Below are 25,218 nucleotides of genomic sequence, written 5' to 3'. Positions count from 1 at the left end.
GAAAATTAGAATATTGTGATAAAGTTCTTTATTTTCTGTAATGCAATTAAAAAAACAAAAATGTCATGCATTCTGGATTCATTACAAATCAACTGAAATATTGCAAGCCTTTTATTCTTTTAATATTGCTGATTATGGCTTACAGCTTAAGAAAACTCTAAAATCCTATCTCATAAAATTTTAATATTTCCTCAGACCAAGTAAAAAAAAAGATTTATAACAGCTGAGTGTTTGTCAAGGCTCAGGAAACCCTTGCAGGTGTTTCGAGTTAATTAGACAATTCAAGTGATTTGTTTAATACCCTACTAGTATACTTTTTCATGATATTCTAATATTTAGAGATAGGATATTTGAGTTTTCTTAAGCTGTAAGCCATAATCAGCAATAAATCAGAATAAAAGGCTTGCAATATTTCAGTTGATTTGTAATGAATCCAGAATGCATGACATTTTTGTTTTTTAAATTGCATTACAGAAAATAAAGAACTTCATCACAATATTCTAATTTTCTGAGACAGTCCTGTATACATATATGTAAATATTCATATATATAAATATGTGTGTATGTCTGTGTGTGTCTGTAAGTGTGTGCGTGTGACTGTGTGTGTGTCTGTATGTGTGTGTATGTCTGTGTGTGTATGTGTGTGTATGTGTGTGTGTGTATGTCTGTGTATGTGTGTATGTGTGTCTGTGAGTGTGTGTGTGTGTGTGTGTTTGTGTGTGTGAGTGTGTGCGAGTGTGTCTCTGTGTGTATGTGTGTGTGTGTGTGTGCTTCTTATCTGCTTTTTAATTTCCGGTGGTTTTTTGTCACATAAAATGATGACAGGACTGAAGCTCTGTGAGAAAGTAAACAGGAAGTGAAAGAATCATAAAATACGAATATATATTACGAATACATATTATTAACGTGACATTAAACCACGAGCTAACCTTCACGTTAACTGATCTGAAACCATGAGCTAACTTTCACATTAGCTGATCTTAACCCATCAGCTTATCGTCACTTTAGCTGATCTTAAACCTCATCCTATTATTACTTAACTTAAAGGACTGCTACGGAGCTAAACAAAGTGCTCTCTGAATATTTCACATTTGTATACCTTTTTATTATTGTTATAATAAAGTTCTATATTTAAATTCACACACTGTTTTGTTTGTTCTGTATTGTTTTGTGTTGAAATGTATATTTTGTGTAAGCACTGAGAGACACTTTACCTAGTCAAATTCCTTGTTTGTGCAAACTTACTTGGCCAATAAAACTGATTCTGATTCTGATCAAGCCTTTTTGTACTGATGAACGTTGTTATGAACCTGTTTACACAAGACATGTGTGTGTGTGTGTGTGTGTGTGACTGTGTGTGTTGCTGGTCAATCGTGATAATTACACCCTCTGCAGCAGCTTCAAAACATTTCCTCTGGCTTTGAAATATCAATAAACACAGCACCTCTTCTGACTGTGTGTGTGTGTGTGTGTGTGTGATGTCTTTGATCTCATGTCTCAATCTGTTCCTCTTCAGCCTCTTGAAGTTCTCCATTGTGGTTATTTTCATTTTAATGACATAATTGTTCCTTTTGAATTGAGAACAAATCCACTTGTGTATCTTGTGTTTTGAGGAGCATGAAGGTCCTCAGACCACATCAACTGTGTCACACTGATTCTTATGGTTTATATATATATATATATATACACTACCGTTCAAAAGTTTGGGATCACCCAGACAATTTCGTGTTTTCCATGAAAACTCACACTTTTAATTATCAAATGAGTTGCAAAATGTATAGAAAATATAGTCAAGACATTGACAAGGTTAGAAATAATGATTTGTATTTGAAGTATTAATTTTTTTCTTCAAACTTTGCTTTCGTCAAAGAATGCTCCTTTTGCAGCAATTACAGCATTGCAGACCTTTGGCATTCTAGCTGTTAATTTGTTGAGGTAATCTGTTGAAATGTCACCCCACGCTTCCTGAAGCACCTGCCACAAGTTGGATTGGCTTGATGGGCTCTTCTTGCGGACCATACGGTCAAGCTGCTCCCACAACAGCTCAATGGGGTTGAGATCTGGTGACTGTGCTGGCCACTCCATTACAGACAGCAGACCAGCTGCCTGCTTCTTCCCTCAATAGTTCTTGCACAATGTGGAGGTGTGCTTTGGGTCATTGTCCTGTTGGAGGAGGAAATTGGCTCCAATCAAGCGCTGCCCACAGGGTATGGCATGGCGTTGCAAAATGGAGTGATAGCCTTCCTTATTTAAAATCCCTATTACCTGGTACAAATCTCCCACTTTACCAGCACCAAAGCAGCCCCAGACCATCACATGACCTCCACCATGCTTGACAGATGGTGTCAGGCACTCTTCCAGCATCTTTTCACCTGTTCTGCCTCACAAATGTTCATCTGTGTGATCCAAACACCTCAAACTTGGATTCATCTGTCCATAACACCTTTTTCCAATCTTCCTCTGTCCAATGCCTGTGTTCTTTTGCCCATACCAATCTTTTCTTTTATTGGCCAGTCTCAGATATGGCTTTTCTTTGCCACTCTGCCTAGAAGGCCAGCATCCCGGAGTCGCCTCTTCACTGTCGACGTTGACACTGGCGTTTTGCGGGTACCATTTAACGAAGCTGCCAGTTGAGGACCTGTGAGCCGTCTATTTCTCAAACTAGAGACTCTAATGTACTTGTCTTCTTGCTGAGTTGTGCACCGGGGCCTCCCACTTCTCTTTCTGCTCTGGTTAGAGCCCGTTTGTGCTGTTCTCTGAAGGGAGTAGTACACACCGCTGTAGGAAATTTTCAGTTTCTTTGCAATTTCTCGCATGGAATAGCCTTCATTTCTAAGAACAAGAATAGACTGGCGAGTTTCACAGGAAACTTCTTTTTTTCTGGCCATTTTAAGAGTCTTATCGAACCCACAAATGTGATGCTCCAGATAATCAACTAGCTCAAAGGAAGGCCAGTTGTATAGCTTCTCATCAGCAAAACAGTTTTCAGCTGTGCTAACATAATTGCACAAGGGTTTTCTAATCAGACATTAGTCTTCTAAGGCGATTAGCAGACACAATGTACCATTAGAACACTGGAGTGATCGTTGCTGGAAATGGGCCTCTATACACCTATGGAGATATTTCATTAGAAACCAGACGTTTCCACCTAGAATAGTCATTTACCACATTAACAATGTATAGAGTGTATTTCTGATTGATTTAATGTTATCTTCATTGAAAAAAACAATGCTTTTCTTTGAAAAATAAGGACATTTCTAAGTGATCCCAAACTTTTGAACGGTAGTGTATATATATATATATATATGTATATATATATATATATATATATATATAACTATAGTCAATCTGTTCTTCATTTGTTATATCTCATTTAAATATATAAAATAAAATGTTCACTTTTTGTGTTCGTAATTTTTGTAATAAATTACATTTAAAGATTAACTGAAATTCAGAGAAGAAGAAGAAGAAGAAGAAGAAGAAGAAGAAGAAGAAGAAGAAGAAGAAGAAGAAGACTACTTCCGGGGAGTAGGATCCGTTCACGCGGAGCTCGTACACGCCCGGAGCGCTTTCTCCGAGCACACGGTCCCTCTTGCAAAATCTTCCGCATGTTTTTAGATTGTGTTCGTTTCTCCTCCTGGACGGAAAGAGCTGATCTCAGGTCCGTTTACGTAGCTTTATTATTAAAGTATGACGTAACTAGATGTCTGTGACGAAGGCGCGTTATTGCGTCATCTACAGCATAGACGTGACGTCATGCATCCATCTGCGGTCTGTAATAACTTATTACGGATACAAATGATAGTCACGTGTGTCAGCTGCCGCTTAGATTGATTGATCCATGTATTGATTAGTTGGGTCTGGAAGACAAGTTTCACATTTATTATTTATTAACAGAAACAAACTGCTGATTGTTGCTTTTCAGAAGCTTGAAGTATCATGTCTGTTAGTCCTCATCTCATCCCTCAGGTATACATGTTTACATGCTGCTGACGCCTCTTAAAGGGCCAGTCACACCTTCTGGATCTCGTCTGTTTCAGACACTTTGTAGAATATGTAGATGCATTTATAATGTTGGACACAATACGAGATGAATAAATCTGGTTGAATAGTCCAACGATTCCTTTCCTAAGCACTTTTCCTAAGCACCTTTCCTTGACCTCGGAGTCACAGGGTCAAGGAAAGGCACGTGGGAAGGAGAGTTGTTGAGGAGCTAAGAAAAAACAAACTCGACACCTCCTGAGAGACCTTCTCTACTTTATAATGATTTATATTTGTGTGCTGAGATTAATGTACATTATCTGAGTTTTTTAGCAGAAACTGATCAATAACTCATCTCTCTCTCTTCCTTCTTCCTTCTCTTCATCAACTTCAGCATGGAGCTTCCATCTTTACTTCGTGACCTTCATCTCTCCTCCTCCTCCTCCTCCTCCTCCTCAGAGAAGCCTCTCCCATCTCCCTCCTATCCTCCAATCACAGAGCTCCTGTCTCGGTTGCAGGAGAAGCTGATTGGAGCGTCCTCCGACTCTGAATCAAGCTCTCTGATTGGCCGTGTGGAACGGCTATTCCAAACAGCAGATCCCCATTGGCTGTTCTCAGCCAATCAGGACGAGGAAGGGTGGGCGGAGCTTTGGATGATGTACCGGGCCCTAATCAGCGCTCTGATTGGCTGTGCATCTCTGCCACTGTGCGAGGATGACTGCGGCTCTCTGCCGGCCTCGGCCTATCAGAGTGTCCCGAGCCGAGCCGTAGCAGTATCCTCCGCCCTCACGGCGCTGCTAGGAACTCTGGGGAACGCAGGCTGCGGGACCGGTCTGCTGATGGCCGTCGCTGCTCCTGTGTGTGTGTTTGCAGTCACTCACTTCCAGGCGAGTCACCTTCAGATGCCCACTGGTCCCAGGCACTCCGTACTGGTTTAACATGAGCCGACAGGTCATTGGTCCACTCGTCTCTTTGTTGACGTTGGTAAACACTCCTAAACATCTTAATTAGCCTTAATTTACAGATCATCACATATGTTTGTTCACTGTCTTAATAATGAAACCTCCATAAATAGTTATATTCCTAAAGATAGAGCCCTAAAGATAGAGCCCCTAATATATAGCCCCTTAGAGAGAGCCCTAAAGATAGAACCATAAGGTAGAGCCCTAAGATAGAGCCCTAAAGATGGAGCCCTAAAGATGGAGCCCAAAGATAGAGCCCTAAGATAGAGCCCTAAAGATGGAGCCCTAAGATAGAACCATAAGATAGAGCCCTAAGATAGAACCCTAAAGATAGAACCATAAGGTAGAGCCCTAAGATAGAGCCCTAAAGATGGAGCCCTAAAGATGGAGCCCAAAGATAGAGCCCTAAGATAGAGCCCTAAAGATGGAGCCCTAAGATAGAACCATAAGATAGAGCCCTAAGATAGAACCCTAAAGATAGAACCATAAGGTAGAGCCCTAAGATAGAGCCCTAAAGATGGAGCCCTAAGATAGAACCATAAGATAGAGCCCTAAGATAGAACCCTAAAGATAGAACCATAAGGTAGAGCCCTAAGATAGAACCATAAGATAGAGCCCTAAGATAGAACCATAAAGATAGAACCATAAGATAGAACCATAAAGATAGAACCATAAAGATAGAACCATAAGGTAGAGCCCTAAGATAGAGCCCTAAAGATGGAGAATAAAGGGAAATTACTTTTTGTACTCATTTTATTTTGTTCAGAATCTTTAAAACATCAGATGTTCAACGATGATCTGTTCCTATGTGTTCAGGATCAGGCCTGGACTAGCTCCTCCTCCAGGGCGGCGGCTCAGAGCCTGCAGGAGGCGCTGCTGAGGGTGGGGGGCTGGAGGGACTCCTCCCACCTCCTGATGGGGGATGGGAGGAGGGATGGAGAGGAGATGGGGAGGAGGAAAGAACTTCTGGGAGGAATCCTGGACGTCCTGCAGCCTCAACTGACCAAGTGAGAAGATTCATGTGAAGAGAACGACAGGAAGTTTATTCTGTAACTAACGGTGTGTGTGTGTGTGTGTGTTTGTGTGTTGCAGGGACTCGTGGCACCGCTGTGAAGCAGTGAAGTTGGTGTTTGCGTGGACGCTCCTGCAGGTCAGTATGACCTTTGACCTTCAGTAATGATTTCATTTATAGCTCTTAAGTTAAAGCTCTTACGTTAGAGCTCTTAAGTTAGAGCTCTTAAGGTAGAGCTCTTAAGTTAGAGCTCTTAAGATAGAGCGCTGAAGTTAGAGCTCTGAAGTTAGAGCTCTAAAGTTAGAGCTCTAAAGTTAGAGCTCTTAAGGTAGAGCTCTTAAGTTAGAGCTCTTAAGTTAGAGCTCTTAAGTTATAGCTCTTAAGTTAGAGCTCTTAAGTTAAAGCTCTTAAGTTTTAGCTCTTAAGTTAAAGCTCTTAAGTTATAGCTCTGAAGTTAAAGCTCTTAAGTTAAAGCTCTTAAGTTAAAGCTCTTAAGTTAAAGCTCTGAAGTTAGAGCTCTTAAGTTAAAGCTCTTAAGTTTTAGCTCTTAAGTTAAAGCTCTTAAGTTATAGCTCTGAAGTTAAAGCTCTTAAGTTAAAGCTCTTAAGTTAAAGCTCTTAAGTTAAAGCTCTGAAGTTAGAGCTCTGAAGTTAAAGCTCTTAAGTTAGAGCTCTTAAGTTAAAGCTCTTAAGTTATAGCTCTGAAGTTAAAGCTCTTAAGTTAAAGCTCTGAAGTTAGAGCTCTTAAGTTAAAGCTCTGAAGTTAGAGCTCTGAAGTTAGAGCTCTGAAGTTAGAGCTCTGTTCTGCATTTGAATTGCAGTTGAAACATTACTGTCACAAACACTTCATCTTACATATTGTCTTTGTGTGTGTGTCTTTTTGTGCGTCTTTGTGTGTGTGTGTGCAGGTGACTCGCCCCTCTCTCTCCCCTCACCTGTCCCGCCTCCTTCCCCCCTCCCTCCTCCTCAACGACCACTACAGACCAGAGAACTGCATCCTGGGAGTTCGCTGCCTGCACCACATCGTGCTCAACACGGTGAGAACACACACACACACACACACATAGACACACACACATAGACAAAGACACCCACACACACATACAGACACACACACACACACACCAATTGCTGCTAATGAGTTTAATAAAAGTGTTGCAAGAACATTTTTGGAAAAAACACATGCTGATGATGATGGTGATGATGATTAGAGCTCTTAAGTTGTTGATGATGGTGATAGTGATGATGATGATGATGATGATGATGATGTTGGTGTGTTCACAGCCTGCTGCAGATCTGCGTCAGTTTAACAGAGCAGAAGTTCTCTACCAGGCTTTATTCAAACACCTGTACACCTCAGAAACTGCTGTCATCCAGGTAACACACACACACACACACACACACACACACTCGCTCTTTTATTATAGGTGTAACTCATGGTGAGTTCTATGTGGTACTTCCTGGAGTAAAATGGTGTTTGTGTTCCTGACATCTGGACTTTTTTGGAAGATCATGATGTTTGTCTTCTTTAGATTTATTACCAGGGCCCAGTTCTGACAGTAGTCCTCCAGGAGGTCTAGCTGTTGTTGGAGTCCCTGCTCTGTGCGAGACAACAGAACCAGGTCGTTAGAACCAAGACTTCACCTCAGAGGCCTGGGGCTGCACTGCTTGCTCATTTCTCTCTCTGTGTGTGTCTAGCCGGTCCTGTCCTGTCTCTTGGACCTGTTGGTGGTCTTGGAGAGGCCCCCCTCGTCTCTCAGCCCCTCGTCTTCCCGCAGGACGCGCTGTCTCCATGATTCCGTCCTGCGTCTGGTCCTGACTCACATGGAGGCGGAGCAGAAGATGGAGCTGAGACGCGTCTACGCCTCCGCTCTTCCTCCGCTGATCGACAGGTAAGGAGCGCTTCATTCACGCTACAGGCGATTGGAGTTAGTGTGCGGCAGTAGCGTTTCAGGGTGCGTTTGGTTTGTGCACCTGGACAGGATGGGCGTGGCGGTTTGCAGACACCTGCGGCAGGTGGAGCTGGTGGTGCTGGGATACCTGGAGGTCAGAGACCCACCTGAAGAGACGAGTCGCCTCAAGGTCCTGGAGGTCCTGCAGATCACAACCAGAGCAGCCTGGCCCCGGTGAGGACAGAGAGAGACGAGAACGTTTCGCAGGAGATTTAGGTGTTGTGGCTACTACCGAGAGGTGTCTATATCGATGTTCATTATATACATATGTATTACGTCACCGCGAGTGAGATGTGTAAATGAGGTCAGTTTGCTCCTGCCTGCCTGCGTAGGGGAGGGGAGGGGTGGAGTGGAGAGACACAGAGAGAGCACAGGGTGAGGGGGTCCTTCCTTCCTTGCCTGGCTTCCTTTCCTTCCTTCCTTGCCTCCCTTCCTTCCTTTCTTCCCTTCCTTCCTCTGTGTGTACCAGTAGACACAGAGACACACCCACATTTCTCTATGTCTCCTCCGCACCGATGACCCCAGTACGTATTATAAATGAGAATCTGTGTGTGTGTGTCTTTGGTTCTGTTAAAGTGCACACAGCCACACACAGCCTGCATGTGTTTCACATGTTGCCGTGGTGACAGGGCATGCTTTGTGTTACTAGAGCTGCCCTGATTAGCTAATGTGAAATTTCACATCGAACCATAAGTCTGATCGCAAAAGTGTCGGCATTATGAGAGGGTCAAGACTTTTGTGAACATTTTATTGTCCTTAAATGTATTTTGGGGTTTAGATATGACAGCTTAGTCCAGCTCACAAAGTGCTTTTCTTTTTTTCAAGACACAAAATGTTGCTCCAAAAATATCATTGACTCGGATAGAGCAGAGAGGAGTAGTTGCTCCCTCGTTAAGGCTCCTCCAGACAAATGTGGGAAACATTGTGGATTCCATCGAGCACAACATTTCCTACGTTTTGATCCATAAATGGTGTAAAAAGAGTGAACATTGGCAGACTTGTGGCAAAATATTTTATTATTTTTCTAGGATTTTGGGTTGCTCCCTCTCATTCTGGCAGTTGGCTCTGCCCCTCTAGATCTGAAGATTCCGTCCAATACACACCCATTACAAACTGAAACAGCCCCGAACTCTTTCCGGAAACAAAGATTCCGTGGAAACTATGCGAGCTATGAAGAAATGTTTAATCCAATAAACTCCATCCTTTTGTTAACGTTTGTGGTGGTTAAAATGTTTCAAATTGTGTTGTTCCGCAACATATATATACATATATACACTACCGTTCAAAAGTTTGGGGTCATCCAGACAATTTCATGTCTTCCATGAAAACTCACTTTTATTTATCAAATGAATTGAAAATTGAATAGAAAATATAGTCAAGACATTGACAAGGTTAGAAATAATGATTAATATTTGAAGTATTAATTTTGTTCTTCAAGCTCAAAGGAAGGCCAGTTGTATAGCTTATATCACCAGCATAACTGTTTTCAGCTGTGCTAACATAATTGCACAAGGGTTTTCTAATCAGATATTAGTCTTCTAAGGCGATTAGCAAACACAATGTACCATTAGAACACTGGAGTGATAGTTGATGGAAATGGGCCTCTATACACCTCTGGAGATATTTCATTAGAAACCAGACATTTCCACCTTGAATATTAATTTACCACATTAACAATGTAGAGAGTGTATTTTTGATTAATGTTATCTTTATTGAAAAAACAGTGCTTTTCTTTGAAAAATAAAGACATTTCTAAGTGACCCCAAACTTTTGAACGGTAGTGTGTATATATACAGGACTGTCTCAGAAAATTAGAATATTGTGATGAAGTTCTTTATTTTCTGTAATGCAATTAAAAAAACAAAAATGTCATGCATTCTGGATTCATTACAAATCAACTGAAATATTGCAAGCCTTTTATTCTGATTTATTGCTGATTATGGTTTACAGCTTAAGAAAACTCAAATATCCTATCTCTAAATATTAGAATATCATGAAAAAGTATACTAGTAGGGTATTAAACAAATCACTTGAATTGTCTAATTAACTCGAAACACCTGCAAGGGTTTCCTGAGCCTTGACAAACACTCAGCTGTTATAAATCTTTTTTTTTACTTGGTCTGAGGAAATATTAAAATTTTATGAGATAGGATTTTAGAGTTTTCTTAAGCTGCAAGCCATAATCAGCAATATTAAAAGAATAAAAGGCTTGCAATATTTCAGTTGATTTGTAATGAATCCAGAATGCATGACATTTTTGTTTTTTTAATTGCATTACAGAAAATAAAGAACTTTATCACAATATTCTAATTTTCTGAGACAGTCCTGTATATATATATAACGTGTGTTAAACTTTTCTATTGGGTTATATTAGGCTTAAATTACATCTACAAAGATGACTGAGAGGGCACACACAGCTCGCTCTCTGAGATGAGGTTGAAGCACGCCAGACATAGATAGACCCAGCGGCCTTGTGCTGGTCCAGTATTAACCGGTAGAGAGGAGACTGCAGAGCGAGGACCAGGAGGCTCAGACCAAATAACGATAACCGAGTGACGGGGGGAGAGACACCAACAAGAACCTCCACATTCCTGAAAGGAACTGGCAGGAACTGGGACAGGGGTTAAACTGAGGGACAAGTAATGAGGGAGGGTGGCGGAGGCGGCACATTATTATAACATCACACTCAATGCATAAGTCAATATGTTTTTCCGGGAGTTGGGAAAGACAGATGTGGAGGGAGGTTGTTGTCTTTAATACCGGACCCAGCTCAGGTTTATTTATGAAACTGTTGGTTACAAATATATCTACGTGAATTGACCTCTGACTGATCCAAACTCTCTGTGTTCTGTGGGTGTTTAGAGTACTGAGGTCCAGTGTGTGAGTCTCCTGTGGCGTCTCAGCATCAGTCGGATAGGAGAGAGATACAAGTGTATATGCATCAGGTTAAGAGATTAGTCAGAATGGACCAAAAAGGAAGAAATCCAGCCACAACACGTTTTAAACTTTAAATAACAATACCTTAACATATGGCGAGTCCCTGCGGTCACAAAGATTAGGGTTGTTTCGTGTTTTCTCTTCCGAAAACCCATTCAAGTGAATGCCGTTTTGGGGGCTAAGCGCTGGTCTGAGCTCTTAGAAAAGTTATTCCACACAATTTCTGATTAAGCCTCACGTTTTAATGTATTTTGACACATTTGCGAGTTATGCTGTGGGACGAGTAGCGCTCCAAAGTATGTGGTGGAAGAGAGAATAAGAATATTGTGGCTTGCAGCAGCCAGGCTCTATGAGCTCTGAGCCTGGCTGCTGCAGTTATTCTTATTCACTGAATAACATAACTCATAACGAACTAACGACACTGTTCCTCTAAATCTTTGGACTCAACAGAATCCCCCTCTGACCTCAACTGTCTGTCTCTCAGGATAGCGTGCCGCGTTGACGCGTTGCTGCGATGCCTGTTGAGGTTGCTAGTTGCCGTCTCCTCAGACGCTGAGCTCAGCGTCTCCGTGAGACAGACGATGATGAACCAAACGTGTCTCTGTCTCAGGCTGCTGGACGGCTGTTGTCACGGAGACCTGCAGGTGAGTGTTTGACCTGTCTCACCTGGACCAGCTGTCACCAATGGAGACACTCACCTGTCTGCCTGTCTGTCTCTCAGCGTGTCCTCCAGCAGGTGGACAGCGGCTGCTGCAGCGCGGAGGTGCTAAGCTGCCTAGCAACAGTGACTTCTACTTCCTGCCGGAGACCAGACAAACAGGAAGTGGAGACTTCTCTGGGACGATGTCCAGCGGCGGATTAGGATCTGACACACAAGTTATGTATAAAATATGTGGTTGTCGAGGTAACGGCTGTGTATTATGGGCTGTTTACCATCTGATGTTGTACAAGGTAAAACTTATTAAACATTTTTTTTAATTCAGCACCTGTCTGTTTCTCTCTGTGTATGCACCAGAGAAATGCATGCTGGGAGTTCACATCATAACTGATACGGTAACACACTCACCTTTCACAGATGAAACTCAGAGATAAAGCAATTTATTATTTACCTTTTAATTCAAAATCAGATTTTGAAAGATCTTTCAAAATCGGCAGGTGTGTTTGTTTTGTTCACCAGTAAAACCAACGGGAACATTTACACAGTAAAAGTATGTTTTTTCACGTTATTGAATGCACCGCGGTCTCCAGCTCAATCGTGGACACACACCAATATACACACAGACACACACACACTGTACACACACCAAGAGGAGTTCATGTGATCTCCTCGAAAGCTCCAGAACAGCTGCTAAATGGACTGTGTGTGTCATTGTGTGTGTGTGTCATTGTGTGTGTGTGTGAACAGTGAGTCCAGCGTGTCCACTCGGTCTCGGAGTCCCTGAAGACTCTCTTGTGTCTCCAGTTTTCTCTCCTTCAGATTTTCTTCCTGGTTCCGCAAACTGCAGCGAAGACGAGCCTGAAGCCAAAGAGGAGTTAATGCATTGAGCTAACAGCCTTTGTGCTAACCGAGGCTAAAGCTGTCTCTTTACTCTCTCTGAAGAGTAAATAATAACATGTCGCTTAGCCTAAAGAGTAAACAATCACATCTTGAAGAGTAAATAATAACACGATGAAGAGTAAGTAATCACTTGTTGAAGAGTAAATAATCACATATTGAAAAGTAAATAATCACCTGTTGAAGAGTAAATAATAACATGAGTAAAGAATCACATGTTCACCCTCAGGTGGTCCTCTTGTTGTCTCAGTTCTTCTCTCTGCATCTCCACCTCACACGTCTCCTGTAAACATGTTTACACATGCTTCACACACGTCCAGTTGGACCTGTTCTACTAAAAAGCCTCTGACCCCTAAGCCCCGCCTACTTAAATTTACCGCCATTTTGAATTTTGTGAAAAACATATAATTGGCCAGTTCTCCCACACGCTGGGTCAGATTAAAACCAAATATTATGTACATCATTATTTAAGCTGTATCACCTACTATGTATCAAACGTCTTTGATATCTCATTGTGTTAAGATTATATGGCCCAATGAACCTCTTAGAGGCGTGTTTTGCTCTTCAATGCTCATAACCTCAACACTATTAGGACTAATCACTCCAAACTTGCAGTATATATGCACATTGCATCCTGTAACATGCACACATAATTTCATGAAATTTGAACACGAGGGAGCGCTACAGTAATTCTCCCAATGTGGGTGTTTTGGGCGTATTTCGTCTGTTTTTGTCATTTCTTACCGTTATACGAGACCCTCCCTCAAAACTTGCCCGATTAACTTCAATTTTGTTCAAGGATGATCTCAAGGCTTTAAAGATGAACAGTGAGGAGAATGGTGACTTTTCACAAACCTTTATTTGACGTAATGTGGACCCCAATAAGCGCCCACTTGCTGTTATTTGTTATGTTATAGACTATTGATTAAACTGATCCAGTCCTTCATCAAATACTCATGTATATTGCCAGTCAAGGCCTGAACACATTGACATGAAGAAACGTTTGAATTTGTCAGGAACACCTGTTAAAAAAATAAAATGACAAGTTTACATGGCGCGGTCTAGACTTCATGTAGAGACACATGATGTGATGCATTAATATGTTCACGTAGTCACAGCGCCACCTAGTGGCTGAACTGTACTTGCTTGAATTTGCCCCAAACTGTTCACGCTTGTTACAACTCACGGCCTGAGGATATTAACAAGCGGCACCTACTGGCGAAAAGAAAATCAGCGTTACGTGAGAAAACGGTAAAACGTCCGACCGGTGGGCCTGTGTTCTCGGCCGAGCGGGCCGGTGTCCCCCGACTGGCGCTGATGAGTGAGGACCCGTTCATCGCTGCTCGCAGCTTTAATTATTTAATGTTGTGTATTTAAAGTATAAACTGGTCTGAGGTCAGACTCACCTCACAAGTAAAGGCTGATCTCAGACCATCGGTAGACAGGTAGAAAGATTCATCCTCCTCTGACTCCTCCCTGCTGTCCTCCTACACACACACACACACAAAGCACATGGGTGTCCTGGGATGAAAACATGTTCTCATATATATATATATAAAATATGTAATATATATACATATAATATATATATGTACACAAGTATGCATATATAATATATGTATATACTTATATAATATGTACATATGTAATCACATATATGTTCACATATATTTATATAGTATTTATGCTTCACCTCCTTGTCAGTCTTCTTTATTTCATCCTCTTTCACTCGAAGCTCCTCCTTCATCTCAACTAGCCCCTCCTCTTCTGGCTGAGGCTCCTCCTTGTAGGTTGGCTCCTCCTCTGATGGATCACAATGCCCCCTGTTCTCCAGCCCACTCACTGCAGCTGTGAGAGTATTGATCACCAATCATTATTATCAGATCAATATTCTCTGGTTCTGTGAACGTATTCTGCTCTTCTTTATGAATATGATCAAGTGCATACTTTATATGATACTTTGTCTGTATATGATACTTTATATGATACTTTATGACTGTATATGATACTTTATATGATACTTTGACTGTATATGATACTTTATGACTTTATATGATACTTTGACTTTATATGACACTTTATATGATACTTTATGACTTTATATGATACTTTATACGATACTTTGACTTTATATGATACTTTGACTGTATATGATACTTTATACTTTTATAATACTTTGACTGTCTATGATACTTTATATGATACTTTATGACTGTATATGATACTTTATGACTTATTGTGCTATTACTGTCTTTGCATACATTTTGTACGTTATAATTTGAATAATAAGTGTTTCATACCGTTCAGCTGCTCCTGATTGGCTGTCACATCTCTGACCAATTCCTGTTGGAGGAGTTGGGCATGGCTGAGCTCCTCCCTTTGTTTAGTGAGCTCCGCCTCCACCGCCAACAGACTCCTGACACGCAGCAGCATGTTTTAATGTACATCCTAATATCTAAATATCTACGTGTACATATTTAGATATTTACATCTATATACTGTATATAATATATATATATCTGCATCTAAATATCTACATCTACATATATCTATATATTGAATTATCTACATATATATCTATATTCCTCCAGACAGGAAGTCGGTGTGTTTACCTCTCAGCGTGCCTCCTTCTAGCCTCCAGGTGTTTACACTGCTCCTGCAGGATGCTCCTCTCCTGCCTCCTCCTGCTCAGCTCCTCCTGCTCCATCTCCTTCTCCACCACCTGCTCCACCTCCTGCTCCACATCAACATATCATCACATCAGGTTTGTGTGTTTCCGGCTCTTGAGGATGTAAAAGTCTTCATGTGACTTTAAAGAGTTCAACAACCTGCAGTTCTGTCTTTCTGTGGGACTCATTTAGCTCCCTCTTCTCATCCCCTCGGTCCCTCATTATGTCCACTTCCTCCTTCCTCTTGTCCAGCTCCTCCTCCCTCTTGTCCAGCTGCTCCTTCACCTTGTGAAGTTGCTGGAGCCTCTGGGTGCGTTTGTTTTTCACCCCCTCCAGCGCCTGTTGCTCCACCAGCAGCTCCTGGAGGAGGTGTTTCAGCTCTGGACACAAACACAACACGCTGAACACAATGTTGGACACGAGATCACAGAGAGGAAGTTCAAGAGCGTGTGCGTGTGCATGTGTGTGCGTGTGCGTGTGCGTGTGTTACCTGCTCTATGTGTGGTGACTCTGATCTCTTCTTCTCTCCTCTGACTCAGCAGCTCCTAAATGAAGTTATTATATTATTACACAAACAAAAGGCAAGTTCCTCCTTCACCTCCTCTTCACCTCCTGCTAAACTCCTTCACCTTCACTCTCCTCTGTAGCCGTTGCTCCTCCTCTCTGACCTCCTCCACCCTCATCACAGCTGCCTGGTGCTCCTCCCTCCACTGAAGCAGCCTCTGCTCCTGCTGCTCCTCCTGCAGGAGGTCACAATAAACAAGTAAAGATAACTAAAATAAGTCAAGAATCATAACAGGGTGTCTACAGGAATAAACCAGTGAAATTTAAGACTTTTTAAGACGTCGAAATAAAATTTAAGACCTAACTTACGATGGAAATATACATTAATCTAAATAAACTAATTCAAAGTAAACACACTGATGTCTGTTTAAAATTAACAGTATGATGTAATGCAAAAGGATAACACAAATGTCATTGCTGTTGTAAATTATATTTATTAATACATTTTCAGAACATTTAAGTCCCATGAACAAATGCTTATATCAAGTAAATATATTTTTAAAATACAGGCAACATAGTTCCTTTTGAACAAAAAAATCTATAAAATAACATAAATAACAATTCCAGCTGCTTTTAAAATGCAAATTCATTTACATAATAGAATGTATGTGTGTGTGTGTGTGTTCTTATGTCTCTATGTGATGGATGTTTGTGCACAGGTTCATGTCTACTCCTGAGCTTTTGTGAATATACTAGGAAAACAATCCTTTTCAAACTGTATTAATATAAAAACTTCCAGTTGACATTTGGTCCATTCTCCTGGAAAAAAGAAAGAAAAAAGGCAGACATTAGCCAAACAACAGTCACCACATCTCTTCATGACACCACCACTTCAGATTAATGTCAGACTGGATAAATATGAATGAAAACTATTTTTACAAATTAAGCAACGTGAGCCATCCCTTGAGCCTAGTGAACACTATGTAGACATATTGACAGGTAAACACCACTCTACTTACTACCATTCTAAAACTATTTTTAATTAGTCTAATTAATGTGTAGTGCGCCTATGCATAGCTGTTATTAACTTGACACATGAGTAAAGCTTAACTATATGAAACACACTCATATACATGAGGTTAGTTAATACATATATATTTATGTTAGACTTACTTTGAGGTGCTGAAGTAGGTCCTGGGCGTGTCATGGCCCATGAGCTCCACAGGATCCTGACGGGACCTGGTCATTTCACCAAGAGCGCACATGAAGTCCAGCTGTCTGCTCGCGGTGGTCTGGTCCAGAGTCTCGTGGAACAGAATGAAGAACGCGCCGCCCTGTTGGTCTTCGGTGATGAGCTCTTTGTTGCACGGCGCTGGATTTCCTCCGGTGACCTCCAGCGTTGTAGCGTTGACGTCGTTGCTGGCGGAGCAGGAGCTAGCGGCGGAGCAGCAGCTAGCCCCGCGGACTGCTGGCGGCCTTCGCTAGTCTCTGTGCTTCTTGCTCTGCTCGTGAGATTCCACCGCTGGAAAGTCTCACGACACATAACGCAGCTTCAGAAGCATTTCACCGACCGTGACCAGAAACACTCGTTCTTTTCAAGCCGTTGTTGAACTTGCATCCTGCCATGTTTTCTAAAGTAGCCGATGCTTCACGTTGTAGGGGATGGGACCGAATACGCAGGGCCCCTTTAAGAGGAGGGGCGTGGCCCCGGTGACACCAGAGACACCGCAGAGCGACCGGAGCAAAATACGGACCTGGCGGAACAGATTGCCTCATATTCGTAATGACATGACACCCAAAAAATTTAAGACCAATCCAATCTGAATTTAAGACTTTAAGACTTTTTAAGGCCTTATTTTTAGGAAAAGCAATTTAAGACTTTTTAAGACTTTTTAAGGACCCGCGGACACCCTGCATTAATATAAAAAACATTTACAATAAAAATCTGTCAAATATATAAAAAACATATTTATTTTGAAATTAAAAAAAATACCTTTTTAGGAATTTACCTGAATGTTGAGACGCTTCTGAGACGTCTGGAGGTCTGAGAGCACGACAGAAAATCTACACACACACCCACACACACACACCCACACACACACACACACACACACACACACAGTTTCATAGTAAAAGATATTCAACTACCCCGGTACAACTTTACCTGTTTGTACTTCTACACCTTGCCTCTATATATATATATATACGTATACATATATATATATATAGATATATCTATCTATATTTATATATGTATACGTATATATATATATATACGTATACATATAGATATATCTATCTATATTTATATATGTATACGTATATATATATATAATATACTATAGATATATAGATATATCTATCTATATATATATATGTATATATATAGTCCATAGTATTTAGTATTTGTACCTGTCTGACTCTGACTGAAGTTTGTTGCCGAGTTGTAGTAACTCCTGCTCTCTGCTCCTCACTTCCTCCTTCGTCTCCCTTAGACTCTGCTCCTCCTCCTGTCTCCTCCTCCTCAGCACCTCCACCTCCTCCTGCAGCACTCTGCAGACCAGTTCATATGATGATAATGATGATGAAAAATGAATCACATGCTGTTACCTGAGTCTGGAGGTCAGAGGTCAACCTGTGAGCTTTTACCTGATGTGCTGTGTGGCCTCCAGCCGACAGGCGGCGCTCTCCTGAGAAGAGCTCACCTGGAGGCGACAATGTGTGTTACGACCTGTAGACGTGTGCGTGTGTGTGCGTGTGTGTGTGTGTATGTGTACCTTGTGTATGCAGCTCTGAGTCTCCAGCAGCAGTCGGTCCGCCTCCCGGAGTTCAGCTCGTCTCTTCAGGAGAGTTTTCTCCACACACTCCACCTCGTTACACACCTGGATCACACTGCAACACACACACACACACACACACACGCACACACATGCACACAGAGAAGGAATCAAAATGATGTGAGCAGTATTTGTTACCTGTGTTGTCTCAGTGTGTGTCACCTGTGTTGTCTCAGTTGTTTGGTTTCCAGCTGTAGTTTCTTCTTCTCCTCCAGTCGCTCAGAAACACACCTGCCTCCCTGCTCACACACACACACACACACACACACACACACACACACACACACACACACACACACACACACACACACACACACACACACACACACACACACACACACACACACACACACACACACACACACACACACACACACACACACACACACACACAGTGTTACTTGTTCACAGTAAAAGACCTCCAGATATATATAAAAACATAAACACACATATACAGTATACACATATAATACATTGTATTGCACAATAAAAAAAACAGACCCTGCTTTATGGTCTGTGTGACTCTAAATTACCATAATGTACTAAATGATGACATCATGCTGTATAGAAGAAGACTTGAAATTAGACATTGAGACATAAACTCATGTTTACAATGTTTACTGAGGGAATACATCAAGAGAGAAGTCTTTTATATAGACTTCTATACAACCAGAGGAGTCACCCCCTGGTGGTCAGGAGAGAGACCGCAACTTTAAAACATTAAGCATAGACTTCTATACAACCAGAGGAGTCGCCCCTTGGTGGCCAGTAGAGAGAATGCAGCTTTAACACATGAAGCATATACTTCTATACAACCAGAGCAGTCACCCCCTGGTGGTCAGGAGAGAGAACGCAACTTTAAAACATTAAGCATAGACTTCTATACACCCAGACGAGTCGCCCCCTGGTGGTCAGGAGAGATAATGCTCACCGTGTCTGTGTGTTCTGGGATGTTACAGATCAGCCAGGCCGGTCCAACCAGAGGAGTCTGACCAAGAGAGACAGCTGCAGGAGGAGGAGGAGGAGGAGGAGGAGGAGGCATGCGTCCTCTGCAGCTCCTGTCGCTGCCTCCTCCGCTGTCCCTCCACTCGGCGGATGCTGCTGGAAACAGTTTGCATCAGTCTGAGAGCTGAACAGCTGGTCTACAGTCGGATCTGGACCCTGGTGTACCTGTGTCAGAGTGTGTCGGGGGTGCGTAGACCCAGGGCCCTTCTCCTGCGGGTCGTCTGTCCTGCTGTTGCCGCCTCTCAGGAGAACCGAGGTACTGCAGACCCAAACCAGAGTCCTGAGTCCCCAGAAAGCCCAGACTGGGAGCCTGAGAGGGAGCCAGGTTAAGTTCCCATGATGCTCTTTGTTTTAAAATCTTTAATCTCTTCTTTAATCATTGACTTTAGATTCCAGACCAGCTCGTATAGCTGATAATCACACAAATACTTCAACACAGTTTGTGTCTAAAGGGTCTCACTTCAAGTCCAGGATCTCTGGTCCTGGTCCTGGTCCGGTCTAGTTTCAGTCTGGGTCTCTGGGTTTCCTCCACCGTGTGTCCAGACTGCAGCGGAGCTGAATGTTTTCTTTCATGTCGGTTGATCTGAAGACAACACGCAGCAAGAAGACATGTTTTATGACCCAACATCTTATTATTATTACACTCATCAAAACACGTGGACCAGCTCTTCAAGAATACTGGAGGGTTTCTGGGAGTCTACATGTGCTTTTTGGACTTGGAGAAGGCTTTCGACCGGTCCTGTTTGTGGTCTTCATGGACAGGATATCCAGGCACAGCCTGGGGGTGGAGCAGGTCAGGTTTGGGGGTCTCGGAATCCCCTCTGCTGTTTGCAGATGATGTGGTCCAGTTGGCCTCCTCGTTGGATTGATCCTCCAGGTGGGGACAGAGTGCCCCAAGAGAAGGAGTTCAAGTATCTCGGGGTCTTGTTCAGGAGTCACGGAAAGATGGAGATCGACAGGCGGATCGGTGCAGCAGTAAAACAGGACCGGACCGTCTGGTGAAGAGGAGCTGAGCCGAAAGAAGAAGCTCTCAATCTACTGGCCGGTCTACGTTCTGACTCTCAACCATCGGGCTCAGCCTCAGAGATAGAGGAAGGAGATGAGTTTCCTCTGTAGGGGTTATATACGTAGAACATAAAATATAACATGACATAACATAACCTGATGTGTGTGAGTGTGTGTACCTGATGTGTGTGAGTGTGTGTGTGCAGCAGCTCCACCATGTGGTTCAGGGCTCTCAGCTGATTGGTGGTTGAGGTCAGCTGGTCTACAGTCAGCTGATCAGAGTCACACATGGACCTGCTGAGCTGTCGTAGTTTCCTGTTGAGACGTCTCAGCTGGTGCTCGTTGCTCTGTCAACAACAATATGACAACAACATGACAACAGGCAGACAGACAGACACCGCGCGGACAGAACAAAGACTCTCTCTGGTAAAAATCGTGGAGGGGGGGTATGTCTCATGATAAACAGATCTTGGTGCAACCAAAGTCATGTACATACTCTCAAGTCGTTCTGTTCTCCGGACCTGGAGTACCTAATGCTCATGTGTCGACCATTCTGGCTACCGCGGGAGTTTACAGCAGTCACCGTAACTGCTGTGTACATTCCGCCTCAAGCTAACACGGACATAGCGCTGAAGGAACTCTACGGGGCGATCAGCGAGCAGGAGTCGGCACACGCGAGGCTGCTTTCATTGTGGCGGGGGACTTCAACAAAGCGAACCTGAAGAAAGTTCTCCCGAAGTTCTACCAACACATAACAAGCAACACGCGGGGGGAGCGGATTCTCGACCACTGCTACACTCCCTTCCGGGATGGATACAAAGCCCTCCTCCGCCCACCGCTCGGCAAATCGGACCACCGCTCCATCCAACTACTCCCCGCCTACAGGCAGAGGCTAAAGCAGCAACCAATCGCTGTGAAGGAAGTGCAACGCTGGTCGGACCAATCGGAGTCTATGCTACAGGACTGTTTTGAACGTGCTGACTGGGATGTGTTCAGGGTCGCGTCGGACAACAACGTCAGTGAGTACGCGTCCTCAGTCACCGGGTTCATCAAGAAATGCATAGATGACGTTGTTCCTACCAAGTCGGTTCGGTTATCCCAACCAGAAACCGTGGATAAATGGCGATGTTCGCGCTGCACTCCGACGCGTAACACCGCCTTTGACTCGGGAATATGGCGGAATACAAAGAGCCGCTCGACCTCCGTAAGACCATCGGCTCTGCCAGCGGGAGTTCAGGAACAAGGTGGAGGAAAAGCTCAAGAGCCATGACGTGAGAGGTGTGTGGAAGGGCTACAGACAATCACGGACTTCAGAGGAGAACCAGCGGTGAAGAGAACTCCTCTACCTCCCTCCCAGGCGAGCTAAATACATTCTTTGCTCGGTTCGACGTGAACGGCAGCCTGCCGAAGGCAGCGCCGCCCGAGGAGAACAGCCTGCTGATCATCTCAGAGGCTGACGTGCGCAGAGCCTTCAAGCGGGTGGACATCCGGAAGGCGGCAGGTCCCGACCACATCCCGGGGCGCGCCTCAGAGCATGTGCAGACCAGTTGGCAGGAGTCTTCGCAGACATCTTCAACCTCTCCCTGTCCCAGGCTGTTGTTCCTGAGAGCTTCAAGATGTCCACCATTGTGCCTGTCCCCAAACACCCCAAGGTAACCTGCCTGAACGACTGGAGACCCGTAGCCCTCACCTCGATTGTCAGTAAATGCTTCGAGAGGTTGGTCAAGGACTTCATTTGTTCCATGTTGCCTGCCACGCTGGACCCATGGCAATTTGCATATCGTCAAAACAGATCCACCGACGACGCAATTGCCATGGCACTTCACACCGCCCTTTCCCACCTGGAGGTAGGAACTGTTGTGTGCGAATGCTGGTTGTGGACTACAGCTCAGCGTTCAACACTATTGTTCCCGCCAAGCTCGACACCAAGCTCAGAGGTCTAGGCCTGCACTCTACCATGTGCAGCTGGATACTGGACTTCCTGTCGGGCCGCCGCCAGGTGGTGAGGATGGGCGGTACCACCTCAGAGCCGCTGACCCTCAACACGGGAGCCCCTCAGGGATGCGTGTTGAGCCCTCTCCTCTACTCCCTGTACACCCACGACTGCACGGCCATGCACAGCTCCAACGTCATCATCAAGTTTGCTGACGACACAACAGTGTTGGGGCTGATCACCGACGACGACGAGACAGCCTACAGGGAGGAGGTTGGATCACTGGTACAGTGGTGCCAGGAGAACAGCCTCGTCCTCAACGTCAAGAAGACCAAGGAGCTGATCGTGGACTACAGGAAGCGGAGAGGAGAGCACACCCCATCTCCATAGACGGAGTTGCAGTAGAGAGGTCAGCAGCTTCAAGTTCCTCGGCGTGCACATCTCCGAGGACCTCACATGGACCACGCACACCACTCACGTGGTGAAAAGGGCCCAACAACGCCTGTATTTCCTTAGGCGACTGAGGAAATTCAACATGGCCCCCGCATCCTCAGAACATTCTACACCAGTACCATCGAGAGTGTTCTGACAGGTTGCATCACCGTCTGGTACGGGAACTGCACCGCCCTGGGCGTAGGGCACTACAGAGGGTGGTGCGGTCGGCACAGTACATCGTTGGAGGTGAGCTTCCTCCATCCTGGACATATACACCAGGCGGTGCGTGGCCAGGGCCAAACGGATGATGAAAGACAATAACCACCCGGCCACAAACTGTTCACCCTTCTACCGTCAGGCAGGCGATACCGCAGTATCAAGTGCCGACAAACAGACTGAGGGACAGCTTCTTCAGTCAGGCCATCAGGCTGCTGAACAAGGACTGAGACCCTCATTAACACTATACACCAGAACATATTCTGTGAATATCTATGGCCATGGTGTATATTTTATTACATTGTTTTATATATATATATTGTATATATATATTGTATGTATATACATATATATATATATTGTCTCAAAAAAGTGTATATTTTATTACATTGTTTTATATATATATATTGTCATGATGTATATTCTATTACATTGTTTTATATATATATTGTTAATACTTTCTTCTTTTTTTGTGTGGATATTGTATAGTTTATTCTCATTCTTATTCTTTTTTTAGTCTGCTACTGCTGTCGGGTGTTTTGCACATAAGAATTTCACAAACCGATTATACTTGTATAAAAGGGGATGTGACAATAAAAACTTGAAACTTGAAACTTGAAACTTGAAGCAGACAGACAGGTGTGTTACCAGGACCTGTCTAACCTCCCCTGTGACCCTCTGACCTTTGCTTGTGTCCTGCTCGTGGCCTCCAGCTGCCTGCAGTGACCCTCACTGACCTCCAGATGGAGCTGCAGACTCTGGTTCTCATTCTGCAGCCTGAGAACCTTCTGCAGAGAACCCCGAGCCTGGAGCACACACATGATATGGCTTCATACAACATAACATCATATAATATAACATCATATAATATAACATAATATAATCTAACATTATATAATAATATAGGTTTTAAATATACATAACATAACTTAAAATAAAATAACATTATATAAAATAATATAACATAATTTAATTTCATATAGGCCTTAAATATACATAACATAACTTAATATAAAATAACATAATATAAAATAACATAATATAATATAACATAACATCACATAATATAATGTCACATACTATAATCGAGCCTCTACCTGCTCTCTGAGTCCTCTCAGATATTCCTGAAGGCCAAAGATGATTTCATCAAGATCCTTCTGGAGACACTCATTAGACAAGATCTGACCTGAGGAGGAGGAGCAGGAGGGAGAGGAGCAGGAGGAGGAGGAGGAGGAGGGGCAGGACGAGGAGCAGGAGGAAGAGGGGGAGAAGTGGAGGAGGGCGGGTAGGAGGAGGAGAGGGAGGAGGGGGAGGAAGAAGAGGAGGAGGAAGGGGAGGAGCAGGAGGGGGGAGGAGGGAGAGGAGGAGGAGCAGGAGGAGGAGGAAACAAGAAAGGAGTGAGTAGGAGTTATCATATATAACATTGCCTCCACTCTGACAGCCAATCACAGGGCTCCGGTGGAGCGGGCCTCTCTGATTGGTCGTCTCCTCACCGTCGGTCAGCTGTTGCTCTAGCTCTTTGATCTCCTGCGTCTCCGTGGCGATGCGTGACAGCGTGTCTTCAAGGCGACCCTCCAGCTCGCTCTGCCTCCCGCTCATCCTGTCACATGGGCCATCAGCCAAGGGGAGGGCAGCTTCACTGGGGAGCCGGTCCTGGTCAACATCCATCACCGGCGATCGGGTGCAATGCATGCTGGGTAGATGTGTGTCTGACTTGATCCCGACTTGCTTAGTGAGAGAATGCAGCTTTAAAACATGAAGCATAGACTTCTTTACAACCAGAGGAGTCGCCCCCTGGTGGTCAGGAGAGAGAATACAACCGCTTCTCTGTTTCCTTTGCATTGCATTGTGGGACATAAGTGTCCATTAATAGACACAGTTGAGAGCTTCACGACACAGCGAAGTATTAGTGTACTCACACGTGGCTGCTGGGTAATGTTCAGCTCACAGTAGACCTCCTCTTCTCCTCCTCTCCTTTCACAGTAGACCTCCTCCTCTCCTCTCACAGCAGACCTCCTCTTCTCCTTCTCTCCTCCTTTCCTCTCACAGTAGACCTCCTCCTCTCCTCCTCTCCTCTCCTCTCACAGCAGACCTCCTCTTCTCCTTCTCTTCTCCTCCTTTCCTCTCACAGTTGACCTCCTCCTCTCCTCTCTCCGTTAGAAACTTCTCTTCCTTCCTCTCCCCCTCTCTTTGAATCAACACAGGAAATGTTCCTT

General features: G+C 43.7%; 2 protein-coding genes and 1 long non-coding RNA gene across 9 annotated transcripts; 1 reads left to right on the top strand and 2 right to left on the bottom strand.

Annotated features, from left to right (window-relative positions):
- Nucleotides 1–3,574: 3,574 nt before the first annotated feature.
- On the top strand, nucleotides 3,575–11,826 carry tti2 (TELO2 interacting protein 2). Its single transcript, XM_056418729.1, has 10 exons — nucleotides 3,575–3,661; nucleotides 4,376–4,868; nucleotides 5,760–5,950; nucleotides 6,036–6,093; nucleotides 6,863–6,991; nucleotides 7,239–7,331; nucleotides 7,653–7,846; nucleotides 7,937–8,080; nucleotides 11,328–11,487; nucleotides 11,565–11,826. The coding sequence occupies exons 1-10, from the start codon at nucleotides 3,609–3,611 to the stop codon at nucleotides 11,703–11,705; spliced, it is 1,656 nt and encodes a 551-aa protein (XP_056274704.1). The 5' UTR covers nucleotides 3,575–3,608; the 3' UTR covers nucleotides 11,706–11,826.
- Nucleotides 11,827–11,925: 99 nt separating this feature from the next.
- On the bottom strand, nucleotides 11,926–25,111 carry LOC130196505 (centriolin-like). Of its 7 annotated transcripts, none has more exons than XM_056418726.1 (22): nucleotides 24,922–25,111; nucleotides 24,496–24,730; nucleotides 24,100–24,188; nucleotides 23,686–23,808; nucleotides 20,598–20,765; nucleotides 19,874–19,996; nucleotides 19,579–19,672; nucleotides 19,340–19,509; nucleotides 18,571–18,647; nucleotides 18,349–18,463; nucleotides 18,221–18,276; nucleotides 17,984–18,124; nucleotides 17,581–17,635; nucleotides 15,697–15,807; nucleotides 15,558–15,612; nucleotides 15,227–15,447; nucleotides 15,011–15,132; nucleotides 14,699–14,814; nucleotides 14,092–14,246; nucleotides 13,805–13,885; nucleotides 12,622–12,681; nucleotides 11,926–12,359 (listed from the first exon to the last, which is right to left on the bottom strand). In XM_056418726.1, exons 2-22 carry the CDS (start codon nucleotides 24,692–24,694, stop codon nucleotides 12,210–12,212), a joined length of 2,481 nt encoding a protein of 826 aa, XP_056274701.1. In that variant the 5' UTR covers nucleotides 24,695–24,730; nucleotides 24,922–25,111; the 3' UTR covers nucleotides 11,926–12,209. The 7 variants fall into 7 exon arrangements, with proteins under 7 accessions (XP_056274701.1, XP_056274700.1, XP_056274699.1 ...); XM_056418725.1 differs by having other exon boundaries at nucleotides 19,579–19,723; nucleotides 20,634–20,765; XM_056418724.1 differs by having other exon boundaries at nucleotides 19,579–19,723; nucleotides 24,496–24,748; nucleotides 24,922–25,110.
- Nucleotides 16,046–17,572, bottom strand: LOC130196507 (uncharacterized). Its single transcript, XR_008832261.1, has 2 exons — nucleotides 16,745–17,572; nucleotides 16,046–16,390 (listed from the first exon to the last, which is right to left on the bottom strand). It is a non-coding gene; the product is annotated as an uncharacterized LOC130196507 (long non-coding RNA).
- Nucleotides 25,112–25,218: the final 107 nt, after the last annotated feature.

The sequence above is a fragment of the Pseudoliparis swirei genome, chromosome 7, assembly GCF_029220125.1.
Source record: "Pseudoliparis swirei isolate HS2019 ecotype Mariana Trench chromosome 7, NWPU_hadal_v1, whole genome shotgun sequence".
Classification (NCBI taxonomy): Eukaryota; Metazoa; Chordata; class Actinopteri; order Perciformes; family Liparidae; genus Pseudoliparis; species Pseudoliparis swirei.
The sequence above is the reverse complement of the archived record's forward strand: the minus strand, read 5'-3'. Positions and strand labels throughout refer to the sequence as shown.